The 19,316-nt window shown below is 38.6% G+C and overlaps 2 protein-coding genes and 1 pseudogene across 5 annotated transcripts in view; all 3 read right to left on the bottom strand.

Moving 5' to 3' along the window:
• Positions 1-856: 856 nt before the first annotated feature.
• On the bottom strand, positions 857-11,855 carry LOC113684183 (carbohydrate sulfotransferase 11). Of its 3 annotated transcripts, none has more exons than XM_027201519.2 (3): positions 11,633-11,855; positions 4,266-4,303; positions 857-2,675 (listed from the first exon to the last, which is right to left on the bottom strand). In XM_027201519.2, the coding sequence occupies exons 1-3, from the start codon at positions 11,766-11,768 to the stop codon at positions 1,851-1,853; spliced, it is 999 nt and encodes a 332-aa protein (XP_027057320.2). In that variant the 5' UTR covers positions 11,769-11,855; the 3' UTR covers positions 857-1,850. The 3 variants fall into 3 exon arrangements, with proteins under 3 accessions (XP_027057320.2, XP_089047227.1, XP_089047228.1); XM_089191101.1 differs by lacking the exon at positions 11,633-11,855 and adding an exon at positions 5,681-5,985; XM_089191102.1 differs by lacking the exon at positions 11,633-11,855 and adding an exon at positions 4,989-5,044.
• LOC149034986 (uncharacterized) lies at positions 8,503-9,696 on the bottom strand (annotated as a pseudogene). Its single transcript, XR_016182163.1, has one exon. The product of XR_016182163.1 is annotated as an uncharacterized LOC149034986 (transcript).
• Positions 11,856-15,410: 3,555 nt separating the features above from the next.
• Positions 15,411-19,316, bottom strand: part of LOC149034985 (carbohydrate sulfotransferase 11-like) — a 5,148-nt gene continuing 1,242 nt past the window's right edge. Inside the window, exons 2-3 of the mRNA XM_089191251.1 lie at positions 19,106-19,143; positions 15,411-17,511 (exon numbers count right to left, since the gene is read on the bottom strand). Coding sequence (XP_089047377.1) covers positions 16,687-17,511; positions 19,106-19,143 — 863 coding nt within the window. The 3' untranslated portion in view covers positions 15,411-16,686. The remainder of the gene's footprint in view (positions 17,512-19,105; positions 19,144-19,316) is intronic.

Genomic DNA, 19,316 nt, shown 5'->3' with positions numbered 1-19,316 from the left:
GAGTTGAAAGCGTAAGAGTTGGCCACCGTAAAGAGTTTCAAGGCTGACTAGCTTTCTAGTTTCTAGCGTTAGCCCTTACATAGCGATAGATGCCGGAAGGGCTAACGCTTTCAATTCACGTTTTCAACTCAGTTAATAACACTGAATTACCCTATTGCAGGATTATCCTAAGTGAGCATTTTAAGTGTTTTACATAACAGTTTTGCTCGGTGAAGCTTTCCCAATCCTTATAAGATTACCAAAGGTAATTTTTGTGTATCAAATTATGGCACATTTCACTTTTAAGTATACCTAGTAAGCCCCTTGAAATTCAGATGTGCACCATAATTGACAGCCATCTGAACAGTGATACAATGAGCTGTAAACAATAGCGATTTGCTGAAGGACTATCAACTGAAGGAACGCTGATTTCAGTGATTAAATGGAGGAAGATAACAGTTCATAATAGTGTTACAGCTAGAACAGTCTTTATAGATTTTCAAACAAACTTTCTACACTGTCCTTCACCGCTTAATATCATACAAATTACATCCCGGTACATCAGGATATCTCCATGACTGGCCCATGAGCTATTATTGAAGTACACACCAGTTTACTAAGGTCAATAATTGCAAGTCTACCACAGACTACGTGCACTATGGTGTCTCTTAAAGCTCGCTTGTTGGGTCCAGGTTTTACCGACCATCTGTCAATGTGCTCCAAACCACAACAATCTGGATATTTATTTATGTCGGCAAACAACACTACGGTTTACTGCTCTGGTCCAAGTGTGGTTAATATCGAACAAAACAGTAAAGCAAATCCTATCCTTGGGCACCAAAAACCATCTAACCACCTATTAAAAACTGAGGCAATGATACTGGGAAACCCACTTTTATTTGACCTGTGCCCCTGCCTTGTTTTAACTTAGGCCCCATTACCCTGATCGACTCTAGATATACCTCTTGCCAAGGAGTTGAGATTGATTTTAGGCTTTCATGGTCACTGTCAGTGCATATTGACTCCCAAAGAAGCCCTTTTCTCAAAAGATTGGAGGTTATAGAAAATTAGAGCTTCTCCCATGCATATACTTGAGGAAATATACTTCCTTGCTGTTATTTTAAGCATTACATACAATAATAAAGAGTAGTTTTGAAAAATGGTTTTTCATCTGCGTTGAAACTCTCAACTCATCTAGCCAAGGCCATCTTATATTGTGAACAACTTTCAGCCATCGTTAGCAGGTCTGTGATACATACCTTGCTAACTCCAGCTGGCAACTCATTTCCCATATTTATAACAGATCCATCTTAATGTTAATTGTTTTTTTAAAAAAGACATTTGAGAATTTTTTTTATTCTGCTTATAACCTACGCCATATTTCATAATATGCATTTCTGCTTACAATGCTGTATCCTGATGGTGTTTTGAAACTTCGAGTAAAAAGTTTTATCAACGGTTCTCAAAAAGAAAATCGTCCACGTCATCTTGCATTCAAAGTAATTCCACATCATCGAGTTTAAATCATTCAGTGGTTGGAACCGTCTACAGTAACTGGGTCCTGCGATCAGGAAGTTCGAGTTAATGATTGGATTACTGACAGAACCTACGAGTTCTTATTTTCTGAGCAGACTCTTAAAAAAGCAACCTTAAGACATTGCCAAGTTCTCCTTCAAAAAAGTAACACCCTTGCACGCTACGAAAACAAATGATTTTATACATGTTTCACAGTTGTACTCCATAGATTTTAATAATTTAGGAGGTGAGCATAGCTCCAAAAATTTGCCGCTGTCACAGCTCTATGCCATTTTAAACAGCAATCCTTTTTCATGCTGTGGTTTGCCTCCCCTTTTCCTTCTTGCTGAAGAAAGTCAGGGATTCACTATTTCTTGATAACTGGGCTTTTTGAATCCAAAAATGTCATAGTCTTTTGCGTATATATTCTGCAGTCGTGTAAATTCTTCTTGTGATATTCCTGAATAGAAAGTCTTCATCTTCGTTTGCGATCCTTGTCCTTCGGGTGCAGCTTCGACATTTGGGAATGTAACCTCTTCATCAGCTCCCATCAACATAAGAGCGAGGTCAGCATCTGCTTTGATATTATCATAGATGCCAACGAAGTCATAATTTATATCACACGGAGCGCATAAATTATGCTGACGATCCCAGTGTTCATCATGAGAACTAATAGGTGTAGTAATCGCGTAATTTGCGAATTCCTTAAATGTAGGATAATGTGGTGTTAACCCCGTAGAGTTCTTCCGCATCCTTCTGATGATGTCTAGGCCGATGCTGTAATAATATCCCTTCCTAGGGGGAACAACAGGTGCAAATTTACTCCGGTAGGCCGACAGAAATCGCTCCATAGGTTCGCGAACAAATGCAATCTTTTTGTATGTTTTTAACATGTGATCTACTACTGTAGCGTTTGAATAATGTCTCAAAAAGCGTAACTTTCCTGAATCATGCGAAGTTTCGTGGGAGATATCTTCCGACGAGTTGAAATGTTCTTCTAAAACGTGAAAAATTCGTTTCCAGTTGCTACATGCTACTTTAGGAACGAAACAGAAGAGTGTTTTGTAACGCTCGGACACGATAAGGTGATGTTTGACGACATATTGAATAGGTTTTCTTCTACCTTGCTTGGTACAAGCAGAAGAATTCCAAGGCCGATATCTTTCCTCTAAAAGTCTGGTCTGAAAAAAAGGGAAATTAAAAATGATTTAAGTTGATAAACATTCTCAACAAGGATGGAACATTTAAGGCGCTAAATCGCCGAACCAGGGCTTCGTCACGAATCGATTCGTGTTTACTGCTTACAAAACAAGTCTTTGTGTCCTATTTTGTTGTTACGATTATTGCATTTGTGCGACCTGTTTCAGGCACAAAATTATGTGTCTGGGATAACTGTATGATTCCTAGGGACACCAAGAGAACGTATAAACATGTTCACGTTTTTGACTCCAAATGAAAACCATAGAGAGAGAAGGAAGGAACCAAAATTATTCTTTCGAACTGTTTGTCAAGGTGAATACAAACAATTCTCAAATTCGGCTCCCACGATGTGTGAGTAACGCGTGATATACAGTTGCTGAATCATTATTACTTACACGTAATGTAAATCCAAACATTCTGGCCAATTTTTTTTTGGGCATATTCACCTGACACTATTGTAGGTTTTGGTTAAAATGGTAATAAGCTTTAAAAATGGTTTTTACAATTTAACATTAAAATACCACTAACTAAAACAAAGAGAGAATATATTGTTCCATTTGCCACTCCCCGTAGCTGGAGAGTTCGTTGAAAATAGATCTTCTTTGAAAAAAGAAGACATACAAAGAAAAACGTACAAAAGAAAAACCTTGAAAATTCAGTTAAGGGCGTGTAATAATAGAACCCTCATTTCCCCTAAGGATGTTAAACCTCATTAACGAAATTGTGGTTGATTGCATGCTTTATCAACCAGCAAAATGAAAGTCAGTCGTTGGTCGTCTGAGCAAGGTGACCGTAGATGTATGTGTGACTTTCGTTCTGTGTACTACTGGGATAGACTCTCTGTGTGGAATAAATTTTTAATCATGTTTTCGACAAAACTACTCTTCAAGACATGAGCCCAGTGTGAAAAAGGTAAGTCGTGCGGAAAATGGCCTTTCTCTTCTCTCGGGGAATGACCTTTGTCTCTAATCCTAAGCCATTAATCTGTTAATGATACGTTTCGTTCACTTTTTCCTTTGTCTATTTTTATCTTGGGCATGTGTTCTAATGATTGCAGGATTTCAGTGAGGTTAAGTACAGTTTTATTTCAGTGAGGAGAAGCATTTTTTTCCAGAAAAGTCTTTTTTCTCAGCAAAGGGCTTTTGAGTTGTTGTACTACAGTAAAACAGGTTTATAGAGGCACTTTGGATTAAAAATGAGCGCAAATTAAACCCAATAGTTGAAAATTAGCCGCATTCGATTTGTGTGAAAATACTGAGAGACATAAATCCGAAAGTTAGCACTATTTTAGGATTATATTGTTTTGAGTACAATTGATAACTTCAAATTCACTATTTAATTTTTTCAAAGTAATGATATTCTACGGGAGAACGTAATGAATTCCAAACCCAAATTGCAACCTACAGAATTAAGGTGTCAAAATGGAAATGCATTTTACAGACCTGCAGGTCTGCTGCGGGTGTGAAAATAACATGTTTTGGTCGAGAATGGGATCAGACACACCCCCCTGGTAAGAATTCTGACGAGTAGAAAATTACAGTCACTCACTGAATTTTCAACTGATTACTTACCAGTGCCTCTCTCTTCATCTGTTTAATATTCTGGGAATCTGTTAAAAATTCAATTAAAATTTATTAGAAATCTGAATGTTGATAAAGGGAGTTTACAAGATGCAACCGTTCTACTATCTCAAAAAAATACAGATGATCGAAATTATAACGAATTATTAAGCGGTGGTGTTCAACTTTAAGGGGTTGATTTGACGTACGTCAGAGCAAAGTCGTACTTCAACCGTATCTTCCTCTTGCATGTCTGTTCTAGATTTCAAATTTAATAAAGAACGCGTTATTTTGTTGATGATGGAGTTTCGCTTATGCAGTTAAAGGGGAATTAAAGTTGTAAATTTTTGTCTCAAAAGTTTCAAACGTGCAGCTCAGGAAATACAAGGTGATGGAATTTCAGTTCAAATAAGAACAACATTAACAACGACAATTCTACGTTTAATATTGTGACAACAAAAAAAAAACGCTAACAAGGACGTTTCACTTTCTAAGATATATATATTTAGCGACTGATTCGCCACATAAATATTAAAAGGGACACTAACACTGTTTTAATAAGATAACCTAGTAACCCTAACTCAGACAGAAGCACAAATTCGTAATTGTTCAAAATATATTTTTACGACGTGCGCAGCGAATACAACCAATATTCAGTTATGCAGCGCTGTCCGAGCAAACATTTCAGTCGAAAAAGTGTTTTAAGAAATGGTTGATATTTTCATCTACTCGTACCCGCAAGCCTTTAAAATCTGGGATCTTCAGCGGACAGTTTTTGCAGAGCGATTGCAGTTCCAAGAACACGAAAAGTATGGTCGAGCAACAAGATTGGCAAGCGTTTGAAATATGAATAAATTTCTCTACGCTTTCGCTTATTGGAGATAGCTTTTTTTTTTACAAGTGTTCCTGAAATGGCTCTAAAGCCCGTCTGTGAAAGTCGAGTGTTTCAGGTTTAATGCATAACGTCACAACACAATCAGTCAAATTAGCGGGGAGTTAAAAGCGAGACCAATATTTTGGTAGCGTTGAATAACGAGAAAGTTGTTTATTATGGATGGTTGTCACCTTAGGCACTGAGTTTGACTCAGTCTGAAAAACTGGCGAAAGTATTAATTCATTTTTTGGTTTCGTTGGGAGGCATTGTCGGTTCGTCAGGTCGGCAGTGGACAAGACCACTGGGTATGGTGCGTGCCACTTCAGAAAAACATCGCTTAACCTTGTGTCGTCTTTTACAGTTTCGCATACAGATTCAAGTCATATAAATGGATTCATTCTCCCAATATTTGTTATGTGGTAATTTTAGTAGTATCAACCGAGTTGACGTTGACGTTTCGAGCGTTTGCCCTTCGTCAGAGCGATGGCGAAGGGGCTAACGCTCGAAACGTCAAGTTACGAGTTGAACACAAACAAATGTCATGATTACTTACCGTTAGTACTTCGATTTGTTTCATAAATTACTGAATAAAATGCCCCTGCAAGGACATGCACCGTCAGAATGACGAATGTAACTTTTGCCACGTTCCAAAACGAACAACGCATTTTGGAATTACGTACGTACTTCTGCAACCTTTTTTTGATTCAATAAGAAAGATTCCTTCGCAATCTACACACAACTCTATCGGCGGAATCACACTTGGTATTGATTAAGGGTCATGCCTTCGATATATCTATAAGTGCTCTCTATCTCACTCACGTTTCAGTGGAGGAAATGGCTTATGTGGGCCCTACCCTATCAGAGAGCAGTATGTCGAAAGCCTTTAAGGAAGCTCAATCATGATATAACCAATCAGGAAGCCGCTCTTGTTCGCTCATGTGATCGCCGGGAGGAAACATGGCGGTTGTTAGGGCACATTGCAGTTTCGAGGGGAATACGAGACAAAAACGCATCAAGAGAAATTTCACCAGGAAATAAAATTCTGAATGTTCTAAACACTGAGTAAATTTTCAATATAGTCAAATTTACAGAATGGCCGGGCACTTTTCGAGACCTTGTGAGGAGTACGTGTAAAGTCTGTTGAAAGATAGCGAAATATTCGGCACTGAAACCGCCCAAACAATACAAATATATTAAGTCACTGAAGAATACTTAGTGTATTTGACCATTTCCATGTAAGTACATGGTATAGTGCTCACAAACACATTCATTTTTCAATTACTTATGCAACATCGCGGTCTCTTCAACAATTGCACAAGTGCTACGGTCGCTTTCGAGAGCGCGAATGGTGAACACAACGCGAAGAAAGCCGCACAAATTAAGGAGCCACATGAAAATTTTTTTTAAAATCTTAACTCGACATACACCTTGCCACCTTGTCTTGTAAAATGTTTGGCGAATGGCATGGGATTACATAGGATAATATTGAAGTTGGGTCACTTAAAGTATTATGAAAATTAACGAATTATGAAAAATTAATGTATATGATTGTGCGTACATTTTGTGGCATGGTATGTTTGTGTACAATCAGTGACAATTATCTAAAGCGCTTCTTTCGTGGCTTTTCATGCTCATGCGTTTTTCCTTCAGTTAATAGAGAATCTTCAAACGTGGGACGTTTCGGCTGATGCCGGTGTCACAGCGGATTTGGACCCCCGCGGATATGGATCCCCTTCACAGATTTGGACCCTCCCCCCCCCCCCTAGCGGATTTGGACCGAGGAGTCCATATCCGCTAGCGGATTTGGACCGGGGGGTCCAAATCCGCTGGGACACCGGCCCACGAAACCGGCTCTTTATACTCATTTGTTGTTCATTTAACAAAGAATCTTTCAGCCGTGGAAATTTCCAGCTGATGCTGACCCACAAGACTGGAAAATCGAGAGAAATCACGAAAGTTGCCGGAATTAAGAAGAAAATTACGATGGGCGATCTGGCCATGAAAAAAGTTACGAAAGTAATGGTCTAACTCGAGGATCGCTTACGATTCCAGGACTGACTTGCAGTCCCGCGATTATTTGCGAAGTGTACACTTCATTATGGTCACATTTATCCACAATCAACACAACCAGAACTGATTTAACTTAAGAAGGCTACTGCTGGAGGAAGTTTGGTTCTTATGCCAGTCAGTCATTTCCTAAGGGCCAAGTCGCACTAGAGGACAATTTCAGATTTGTCCAGGACAAGTCTGACTTGAAATCGGCCAGTGACAAAAAATTTGTCCGGAGAGCTACAGTCGCACTTGAGAACAAAATCTGTGAACAAAACATCACACCATGCTGTGAGCGTCACGCAATTTCCCGCGAAGCAGCCTTTACCCGCTGTTTCAATCCACAAACCGCGACACGAGGGATCTCAAAATGTTTCCACGAAGAATTCTAGCAATAATATTTTTCTTCTATTTTCTGGTTCTTCATCAGCAAGCAAATATCAATATCAATTTAATGATATGTTGTCTGTTATTAATGCAGAATTTACGTGCACAAAACATTCTAGTGACACGATGTATTCGCCGACAACGAAATCGTTATCGAAGACGAGCACCATACTATTGGACTCTTCCTCGTCCAGTCGAATCGTGGTTCGAGATCCATTATACTGATCGAACAATACCTGGGGACTATTTTCGAAGGCTCTTACGAATGAACAGAGAAGCTTTGATTTGTTGCTCAACGTAATTCGTAACCGGCTGACGAGACAGAATACAGTTCTGCGAAATTGCCTCACTCCTGAAAAGGTCCTTGCTTGTGGTTTGCTTCGCCTTGCACACGGAAATTCATACGAAACAATAGGACCTGCGCTAAACGTCGGCAGAACTACAGCAATAGAGGCTTGTCAAGACGTGGTTGAGGCTCTTTATGACTTAAGGAATGAGTACATCGAATTCCCTACAACAGTGGCCGAGACAATGAGGTGTATAGAGACATTTACGGACAAATCACGACTTCCAAACATTGTTGGGGCCATAGATGGCACTCATATCAAAATAGTTGCTCCTAGAGACAGTGCTGTTGATTATTTTAGTCGAAATCAGCAACATGATTTCATTATTCAGGCCGTTGCTGACGGTAAGGGATTATTTCTTGACTTTGCAGCGGGTTATCCGGGAAGTATCCACGACGCTAGGGTATATCGGTTGGATAGCAGAATAACTTTTTCTGTGAAGATTGCCATTGCTTGTGCAGTGCTGCATAACTTTTGCATTAAAATTGGGGACGAATGGGAGGATGATTTTTACGATGACGATGATGACCGCGGAAACGAACAGAACAATGACTTAATGCAGGACGGGGAAGATATAAGAGAGTTGCTAAAAAACAGTCTATGATTCTTCAAATCCCTTTTTAAAGAGAAGTGTGTGATAAAGATAATTTTTGCATTTACAACAAGAAATCAGTTCAAGCAGTACATTCATTTGTTTCCATAATTTCGTTTGATCGATTCGCAACATGATAATGGTCGATAATGATTGTCTCCCAATAGTCCAAAACAGTCTTGAATTAAAGTTCAGTTGTCTTTCTCATTCTGTTGGCCAAGGATTTTCACAATGGAGCCCATAAATTGGTTCATCATGGCTAGCTGCTGCGTCTGTGATTGTTGCAAAGAATCCATAAATGCTGTAACTTTCTCCCCCTGCTGCCTCATATCCTTTAGAGCCATCTTGAACTCTTCGTCGCTGTCATTATCAGGAGCTTTGCGTTTCGAAGCTCGTTTCCCTTTCTTTGACGCTCTTCTCTTTTCAGCTGGAGTTTGTAGCACATTGGGGCTAGATGAAGTACTGTTCTCGCCAGTAGTATCACTTGATTCAGCTACAACTTGGGGGGCACTTTCGCCGCTGATCCCCGCTTCGGCTACATTATTGAAGGTTACTAGGTCGCGGCATCCAAGGATCTTATCGTAGTAGACGGATTATCGTAGTAGACGGATTTCCTAAGGTTTCCTCCTGTTTGATTTTTGTTCCAATCTTTTGCATTCTTGTATCTTTCTATGATGTACTTCATTTTCCGAATACATTTGTCGGCCGTCTTGTTGGACTGTAGCGCTTTCGAAATCTTCTCAGCGATCCAGGCCCACGTTTTCCTGCACTCTCTGCTTTCCAACTGATCGTGTTTTTCAGCCCATAGTTGGACTAACAGTTTTTCCTCATCTTTAGTCCATCGTTCCTGGGCCTTCTTGTTCTCGGAAGATGTACGGCGCGAAGAAGTTTGGGATGATTCCGACATTGAGCCGTCTTCGACGAACGGAAAGGATTCTGACAACGAGCCGGAACTTGCGGTTGAAGGAGATGGGCTTGCAGTTCCTCGATCATTAAAATTGTAAGTGCTAGGCAACGGATATATCCATCCTGGTGGATATTGAGGATATTGTTGCCCCATTTCATAAGGAAAGTATTGGTTGCCCGTGCCTGGATTCATGTTGTTGCGAAATGAGAACGTGACCAATTTTGCCGCGAAGTCTATAGCATAGAGACTCTGCTACATATCACCTGTCAAATTATTTCCGAATTAAAACACCCTCGCTATTGTTTTCCAAAATTTGTCTCAATTTGGCCTGCTCCAGAGGTAGTCGACGGCATCTTTGAAGTTTGTCCGCCCGCGACCAAATTTTGTCCTTTGGTGAACAAACCGGTCGCACTTGGTTTTTCGTTGTGATAACAGATTTTTGACATAAATAAACAGTTTTGTCCTCTAGTGCGACTTGGCCCTAACTCACGATCATTTACGGAAGCCATTCGTCAGCAGCGCGCTTGATTCTTTAAATCAAGCGCAGTTGTGTACCTACATGTTATCATCCAACTGCACTTCGTAGAGTACGAATAACGCGCGAATAGAGTACGAATATCCTGCGATATTGTACGGTTATCTGGACCGTTGGTTATTTTGTACTGAAAAAAATACCTGTTTAACTAGTCGGCTGCGCGCACTACGCTGCTCTATCTGCTTTGCTTTTCCCGCGTTATGAGAAATGAACAGAAAGACTTGGCTGAACAAAAAAGCACTAGGGTAATAAATATCTTAGTAGACGTTTTAGTGTGTAGTATCGCTGAGTATTTTCACGAGTTGTGCCGTATTTTGACCAGCCCTATGTATTTAAGCAAAGATGATGAAAGAAATAGCTTATGGCTGACAAACGGCGTGAGTCATTGAGTGCAGTCATGCATATAGATACTGTTTGAACATTTGTGAAGCTTCTCAGGTCTCTCTTAAAGAATAAGTTCTGCCTCCTTGGATGTAAAAATTATGTTTCTTCCGTTTTGTTGTGTCTATTCACTCCATTTGTCACAAGCTTTTTTTTTTTAATTCAAGGAAATGCAGAATAATACACGGGCGCCCATAAATATGGAATTTCTCTACTCGTATTTCACTCGATATCTCACAAATAAGCACCGCAAACGAGTGAGATATCGAGTTGAACACGAGAAGAGAAATTTCATAACTACAAGCTACCAAGTATTATTTTGTTTACTATGTAAACACAATGGGCCTTTACTAACAAGAAAAGTCGACTTAATTAGGACCTGAAAAGAACAAGGATTCACAATCCGTGAAAAAAAGTTGTAAAGTGCGAAGGCGACAAGGCTCAAGATGAAAAAATGCGTTGAATTATTACAAAAACAAAAGATGGGCGTATCTTTTAATTTACAAAATTCTTAGTCATCAACTTTTCCCATATCTCAGAGGAAATCTGCTCAAATACACGGCCAAAATCGACCGGTGCCAAATCTTCCGGCTGCTGATTTCAGCCCAGCTGCGAGAAAAGCCAAGTAACTTTTCGTTGTTCTTATCGTATGTAATTTTTGGTTTTCTTATCGTATTTTAGTATTTTCCGCTTCTAGGAAACTTTGAACGTCAGTGTCTGTAGGCGATACAAAATTTTCAGTATTGTTAGTAGTCATAACTCGAGAAAAATTTCGACAAAAATTCTTGGATTATTGAGGATGTTGAACACTTTGCCATTTGTTCATCAACCTAACGGTGTGGCGTGAACACACGTAAAACTGAAACTATCGTAATTTTACACGTTTGCTAGTATGGCTTTTAGTCAGTATGGCTGGAAATCCGCGAAAAACTCCGCAGTTTCCCGCCCTTAGCTTTCGTCCATCGCGCTTTGTAATATAGGTCGCACAAGAAAATACTGTCACACTTTTTAATACCTGGCGCACTTTGAAATAACACTTGTCCTACTTTGTAGTAAAAAAGCTGTCGCACTTTGTAATAACAGACCATCACACTTGGTAAGCCAATTTATGAAGCGAATGAGTAGCAAAATTGCATAAATTCCCTGACGGTTGTTGTGTTACGTTGTTTCAGTTTTATGAATGACTTTGATGGAGTACGTTAGACTGCAATTGTCAATAAAATACCGCAATGCTATGGGTGTTTTCCAGTGTCAAGCCGGCGGTACTATTAAGGTAAAAGCAACTCTTTTAAAAACTACTTTCTTACCGATATCTTCCTGGTTCGATTTTCTGACTTTTAGCATTTTCGGCATCAACATCACTGCATAGAATGCACCAGCAATTACCAAACCCATAAAGAGGATTCTCTTGAGTTTTACGATAGCCCTAACTGGAAAACTCATCGCGTGATTTGATATTCTTGCAACCTCTCTTTGTTTCGATGGTAGGGGTCTTCACAGTTGATATTAACGCACACTTAAAACATTGATACCTGAACCGCGAAGAAATTGAATATGCAAATTTGTTAGGTATGAAGAGATCTCATGTTCAATATGACAAATTCCATGTAACATGATATCTCTTCACACATTGAAAATTCGCATACCTCTATGAAATTCGAGCTACATATTTGTTTGCACACGTGCGAAAAATTTAACGATTTTTTGTTATTTTTTTCTATAAAAAAGTAACTCAATGTTATTATGTTATCTTTTAGCTTATGGAGTGGTATGTTGCTCGCACCAATTAGATTTCCGCGTTCGGGTATGTATCTTGCACCAATATATCATAGCATTTGGATAACTTGCACCAATCACAGCGTTTGGGTATTGTTTCATCACGTGTCATTTCCTTCTAGAGAACCTGCATTTCATCACGTATTCTAATCGCATTGTCTAACCCCACTGAAAAACATTCACATGGAACTAAATGCTACTGATACTGAATTTTCCACGCAGTTCTCCTGAGTTTTGACTTTTTCTACGAATAAAATTTTCTTTTAGCTACCTTGGACTTAAACCAATTGGGTGTTCCTTGTAAAAAAAAAAAAACAACTTGCATTTTTATCTCGTATTTTACACACTGAGGGCAAAATCCAGATGGGCACAACAAATCAGGAGCCCTCTTTGAAATCTTATTCTTTTCTCTTGGTCAATGTATCTTCACTTATTCGAGATCGCAGTACATCTTTCGTTATGGTCTATTAAAGGTACAACAGAGTTTCAGTTTGCTTTTAGTTGTAAAATTATACGGAATTATATTTTTGAGGTAACTAACTATAGACGAACAATTTTGATTTTCTCTCTGTTGGAGGAACGGTAGTAAGCGTAGTCTCCTTCGCAACCGTTATTTGGTCTCGTCACGCACGCGCTCTGTCTCAAACGGGAAATAAAGGGCGTTGTGTAACGAGACCAAACAAGGGCTGCAAAGGAGACAACAGTAAGCGTAGCACCGATGCATTTCATTATGTGAGATTTCCCCACACTTTGTCAGGGCCTGCGATATTTATTTATTTATTCATTTATTTATTTATCTATTTGTGTGCGAGAGCAAAGAGTCCGTCAAGTGGTCTCTGGTTCCACAAGGAAGAGAGAGGACCCTAGGAACGAGGTTAAGTGTTTTTTTTCGGTTACTCTCACCAATGTAATCACCAATGTTACCTTTACCTAAATGACCTCTCATCATCGTTAAAAAACTTCAACTGTAGCCAACAGTTTTACTCAACAAAGCTAACTGTTACCGTAAATTTTGTGATAATTGCGAATACCATTTTGCCGATATCATTTTGTTTTGCCACAATAATACCATGATCAGGTTAACGTTAGTTTTTACCTAATTTTGCAATAGTTGTCACCAATGTTGCATTTCGCAGCAAGGCTATGTAGGCAATTGTTAACCACTATAATAATAATAATAAAAAAAAAAGAAAAGTTGAGTGAAGTAGGCGTAAACACTTTGAAATAAATGTAAGTTTCTGTTACTCTCTCACAAAACGAGTTAAGTTTGAGAATATTTTACTCAGTAAGTTTTACAACCCTTCAACTTACATTTTATTGTGAGCTTTCACAGAGTAAAACTGTCAATTTTTGTTTAGATGTATCCGAACGGAAAAAAGGACTACTGTGGGAGGTATTCTACAATTTCCGAACGGATTTTCCACAAAAGTGTCCGTTCCATTTGACTTTCAACCTGAATCTCCGGATTTTTTGCTAAATCGCAAGCACCTTTTCCTGAAAATTCATTCAGAAATTGTAGGCTTCCTCCTGAGGTAGTCCTCTTTTTCAGTTCCGAACGGAATAGCGGAAATTTCCTTACCATTTGCCGAATTTTCCAGTTTCCAGTCTCTCATTAGCCGAAAACATCTCGTTCGGCTGGTTTGCTGATTTTAGAAAAACTGTTACCATTATTGACCAGTCATCCCAACCGGATTATTCTGCATATGATTATTTAAGCACCCCTAATTTCCTCAAAACTAGAAGTCAAAACATGCTTCTCCCATAAGCTTTTCTCGTCTGCACCTTGGGAATCTACGGAATCTTTACTCGACATTTATCATTATAACATGACCAAATGTATTTAATTCACTGTAAAGCTAATCCATACCGCATCAACGGTTTTTTGACTGAAATCCCACACAAGCACGCATTGCGGACCAATAGACCACAAAATATCTGTGTGAGGTCAGATAAATTAGGTTTTTTTTTCTGTCTTTCTGTGATATTTTCGTTCTTTTGAAAGTTATGCTCTTTAGAGTAAAAAGTTAGTGTGCATCTATGGCTTTTTTCATTTAAATGGTCTTCGTTCACCGGAGCTTGTGTTTAGGAAAAGATGATTTATAAAAATTAACTGCGCATTGTGTTTGCTTTTCCCGTTTCTCCAAAATTTTAACTTTTGGATAGGCACACGTTACATACAGGTGGCAAAGGGTTAAGTTGGGGGAGTGAAGATTCGTAAACGGTATTCGTGAGTTCGTGTGTTTGGTGTTAATCAACAACACGCACAGGTGATCAGAACGGCTTCACCAGACCCAAACCATTTGGAGAGGATTTGGCCGTATAAATGTCGAATGAACCAATCAGAAGGCGGGAACGCTATACGTCCAAGGTAAAGGGAGAGATATTTTTCACGATCACATGAGGAACCGTTAGCCCTGTAGTTAGTACCCGCATCGGCCCTTGGCTCTTTTTGGTCATGATTAATGACCTCGCTATCTCGAGCAACCCCCTTTCTGGTATGTGGAAATTTGCCCACGATACCACGGTTTCAGAAATTGTTCCCAAGTCCAGTGCAACAAAGATACAAGACACAGTGGATCTTGTCCTTCAAATTGAAGGACATGATCAAAAAATTGATCATTAATTCAAACTGACATGATCAAAAAATGATCATAAATTCAAACTGAACTCGTTGAAGTGCAAGGAATTCCGCATAAACTTTCGAAGGAAACCAAACGAGGTCATAGTAATTGAGGCCAATGGCAAATCCTTTGAAACCATTAAATCAGCAAAAGTGCTGTGTGTTGCAATAAAGGGTGACCTAAAGTTGCATTACCACGTAGATAATATTACTGTGAAAGCGTCTCAGCGAATCTATTTGCCAAGCAACTTAAGCGCGCTGGCATTGACTGCACATCTACAATTCACTTCTACTGCGCATGTATTCGTTCTGTCTTAGAAAATGCCCCTCAAGCTTTCCATTCTAGCTAACCAGTCTACTTGTCTGATTAAATCGAGAGGGTTCAGAAGCGAGTTTTAGGGATCATTCCATTCTTATCCAGAGGCATCGTATAAAAAACCGCCAGAAGATGCAAATCTGAAAACACTCTTTGATAGGCGAGAAGAGTTATGCGTAAGTCTACTCAATCAGGTCAAAGAGAGTAATGGCAAGCATAAACTAGCTGACCTGCTACCTGCGCGCAATGACGCCTCTCAGCACAACCTAAGGAATAAGCGAATGTTTGCTATGCCCGGTATCAAAATCAAAAGGTTCGAAATTCCTTCATAATGCATTATACAGCAAAAGAGCAAATGTAAATCTAAGTAGGGTTATTGTTATTAATTTTTTTAATTGTTTATGTTTAGAATTTATTATTATACGATTTATATCTTTCGTAATATATGCTTTTCAAATTATTATAAATTACGTACATTGTGCAAGTAATTCAATTACTAGCTGCTAGTTGTGATTTTAATAAAAAATAATAAACATTTCTTTCTAGATTCCATTCGACTACTTCAAAATGAACTCAAATGTCGCCAAAAAAAAAACACCAGCCGCCTTATGGTGATTGCTAAGAAAAAAAAAGTTAACCACCAATTTTGTTAAACTCTCCTTAAATGTTTCCTACCAACGTTTGTTTCGTAAAATACAATTTAAAAAATAGGTCACCAAGCATATTTAAAAGATATGGGGGCCAAGCTTACCGCACTTAAGCCCGTACTGGCGCTAATCAGGCGAATCCTTTCATCTGTTCGCGGTACAATTTGAGGTAGCTGGAAACAACCTTTCTAAAGCCACACTTGAAAAAAACTTGATAGGTAGAATGTCTCGAGCGTATGGAACAATTTGATATATAATTTGTGAAACAATCACGCGGTTTTTAGCGACATCGACTCAAAACATTCCTCGAGTCGTTGCTTTCAGGGTTATAATTTGCATCCTCAAGTAACGGGCTCCCTGCACGCTTTTAGCTATATCTTTTTCCCCTTCGATGGATTTTTTTAATTTCTCAAATTTGAAGGGTATAATTTGCTCACAAAACTTATGAAAAAGACCAAAGAAAAACGAAACCACTATGCTAAAGACCATATCACAAGGAGGGTCACTGGTTCTTTAGTATATTTACTGCTTTATGTAACCCTCGTTAGATAAAGTAATTATTATTATTATTGTTATTATTATTATTATTATTATTATTATTATTATAATTATTATTATAAGGAGCCGCGGGAAAACGTCATTGACGAAGACTCTTTGGTTTCAGTTTTGCATCTGATTGGTTGAGAGAGTGGCGAGTTTTTTTAAACCAACGAAGAATCAAATTGGAGACAACTGCTCTAATTTTCTGAAATCGCAATTAGAAATGAGATGTTAAAATTAGTCACTTCTATCTGCGACGTGATTTTTTGTCTCAAAGGTGAGTGAGCTTACCGGTTTCATCAAATTCCTATCAAGTTTGTGTTGGTTAAAATTTTAGTGTCTGGCAATGTTAACAAACATTGTTTAAAATGGCGTACAGCTGTGACAGCTGTACGCCATTTTAAACAACAATCCTTTTTCATGCTGTGGTTTGCCTCCCCTTTTCCTTCTTGCTGAAGAAATTCAGGGATTCACTATTTCTTGATAACTGGGCTTTTTGAATCCAAAAATGTCATAGTCTTTTGCGTAGATATTCTGCAGTCGTGTAAATTCTTCTTGTGATATTCCTGAATAGAAAGTCTTCATCTTCGTTTGTGATCCTTGTCCTTCGGGTGCAGCTTCGATATTTGGAAATGTAACCTCTTCATCAGCTCCCATCAACATAAGAGCGAGGTCAGCATCTGCTTTGATATTATCATAAAAGCCAACGAAGTCATAATTTATATCACACGGAGCGCATAAATTATGCTGACGATCCCAGTGTTCATCATGAGAGCTAACAGGCGTAGTAATCGCGAAATTTGCGAATTCCTTAAATGTGGGATAATGTGGAGTTAACCCTGTAGAGTTCTTCCGCATCCTCTTGATGATGTTTAGGCCGGTGCTGTAGTAAAATCCCCTTCTAGGGGGATCAACGGGTGCAAATTTACTCCGGTAGGCTGACAGAAATCGCTCCATAGGTTCGCGAACAAATGCAATCTTTTTGTATGTTTTTAACATGTGATTTACTACTGTAGCGTTTGAATAATGTCTCAAAAAGCGTAATTTTCCTGAATCATGCGAAGTTTCGTGGGAGATATCTTCCGACGAGTTGAAATGTCCATCTAAAACGTGAAAAATTCGTTTCCAGTTGCTACATGCTACTTTAGGAACGAAACAGAAGAGTGTTTTGTAACGCTCGGACACGATAAGGTGATGTTTGACGACATATTGAATTGGTTTTCTTCTACCTTGCTTGGTACAAGCAGAAGAATTCCAAGGCCGATATCTTTCCTCTAAAAGTCTGGTCTGAAAAAAAGGGAAATTAAAAATGATTTAAGTTGATAAACATTCTCAACAAGGCTGGAACACTTAAGGCAATAAATGGCTGAAACAGGGCTTCGTCACGAATCGATTCGTGAGTACTGCTTTCAAAACAAGTCTTTGTGTCCCAATTTGTCACTGCAATCATCGCATTTGTGCGACTTGCTTCGGGGACAAAATTATGTGTCAGGGATAACTGTATGATACCTAAAGACACCAAGGGAACGTATAAACATGGTCATATTTTTGATTCCATAGAGAGAGACTGAGAAGGAAGGAACCAAAATTATTCTTTCGAACTATTTTTTAAGGTGAATACGAACAATTCTCAAATTCAGCACCCACGCTGCGGGAGTCGCGCGTGATATACAGCTACTGCACCATTATTACTTACATGTAATGTAAATCCAAACTTTCTGGCCAATTTTTTTGGTATATTCAACTGACACTATAGTAAGTTTTGGTTAAAATGTTACTAAGCTTTAGAAATAAATTTTACAGTTTAACATTTAAATACCACTAACTAAAACAAAGAGAGAATATATCGTTCCATTTGCCACTCCACGTAGCTAGAGAATTGGTTGTAAGTGTGGTAAGAAATGGTTGACATTTTCATCTGCTCGTACCCGCAAGTCTCTAAAATTTGGGATCTTGAGCGGGCAGTTTTTGCAGAACGATTGCAGTTTCAAGAACACGAAGGGCGAGTAATAAAAAAAACCCTAGTTTCCCCTAAGGATTTTAAACCTCCTTCTTTAACGAAATTGCGGTTGGAGGCTTTCCCAACCAGCAAAAGGAAAGTCAGTCGTTGGCCATCTGAGCAAGGTAACCGTAGATTTATGTGTGACTTGCGTTCTGTGTACTACTAGGAAAGACTCTCTGTTTGGAACAAATTTTTAATTATGTTTTCGACAAAACTGCTCTTCAAGATATGAGCCCAGTGTGAAAAAGGTAAGTCGTGCAGAAAATGGCCTTTCTCTTCTCTCGGGGAATGACCCTTGTCTCTAATCCTAAGCCATTAGGATAAGTTTCGTTCACTTTTTCCTTTGTCTATTTTTGTCTTGGACATGTTTTTTAATGATTGCGGGATTTCAGCGAGGTTAAGTATAGTTTTATTTCAGTAAGGAAAAACATTTTATTCCAGAACAGTCTTTTCTCTCGGCAAGGGGTTTTTGAATTGTTGTACTTCATTAAAACAGGTTTATAGAGTTACTTTGGATTGAAAATGAGCTCAAATGAAACCGAAAAGTTGAAAATTGGTCGCATTCGATTTGTGTGAAAATACTGAGAGACATAAATCCGAAAGTTAGCACTCCTTTAAGATTATATTGTTTTAAGTACAATTGATAACTTTAAAAATCACAATTTTTTTTTTCAAAGTAATGATATTCTGCGGGAGAGCGTAATGAATTCCAAAACCAAAGGTTTGAAAATAGATATGGATTTTATAGACCAGCAGGTCTGCTTCGGGTGTAAAAATGACATGTTTTGATCGAGAATGGGACCAGATTCATCCTCATAGCAAGAATTTTGACGAGTAGAAAATTTACCCCTACTCGCTGAATTTCAATAAACTACTTACCAGTGCCTCTCTTTTCATCTGTTTGATATTCTGGGAATCTGTTAAAATTCAATTGAAATTTATTAGAAATCTAGGTGTTGATAAAGGGAGTTTGCAAAATGCAACCGTTCTACTATCACCTCAAAAAAAAACAAATAAATGATCGAAATTATAACGAATTATTAAACAGTCGCGTTAACGTTAAGCTAGGGGTTGTTTTGACGTACGTCAG

The sequence above is a fragment of the Pocillopora damicornis genome, chromosome 13 (assembly GCF_964200805.1).
Source record: "Pocillopora damicornis chromosome 13, jaPocDami1.2, whole genome shotgun sequence".
Taxonomy (NCBI): Eukaryota; Metazoa; Cnidaria; class Anthozoa; order Scleractinia; family Pocilloporidae; genus Pocillopora; species Pocillopora damicornis.
This window is presented reverse-complemented; position numbering and strand designations above follow the sequence as displayed.

What these genes read in the sequence shown, in the direction of transcription:
- LOC113684183 (XM_027201519.2), bottom strand. Translation starts at nt 11,768, where the DNA reads ATGAGTTTTCCAGTTAGGGCTATCGTAAAACTCAAGAGAATCCTCTTT. An exon ending in ATCGAACCAGGAAGATATCG is followed by an intron (nt 4,304 to 11,632) that starts GTAAGAAAGTAG and finishes AATTTTTAACAG; the next exon opens with ATTCCCAGAATATTAAACAG. An exon ending in AGATGAAGAGAGAGGCACTG is followed by an intron (nt 2,676 to 4,265) that starts GTAAGTAATCAG and finishes CCTTTTTTTCAG; the next exon opens with ACCAGACTTTTAGAGGAAAG.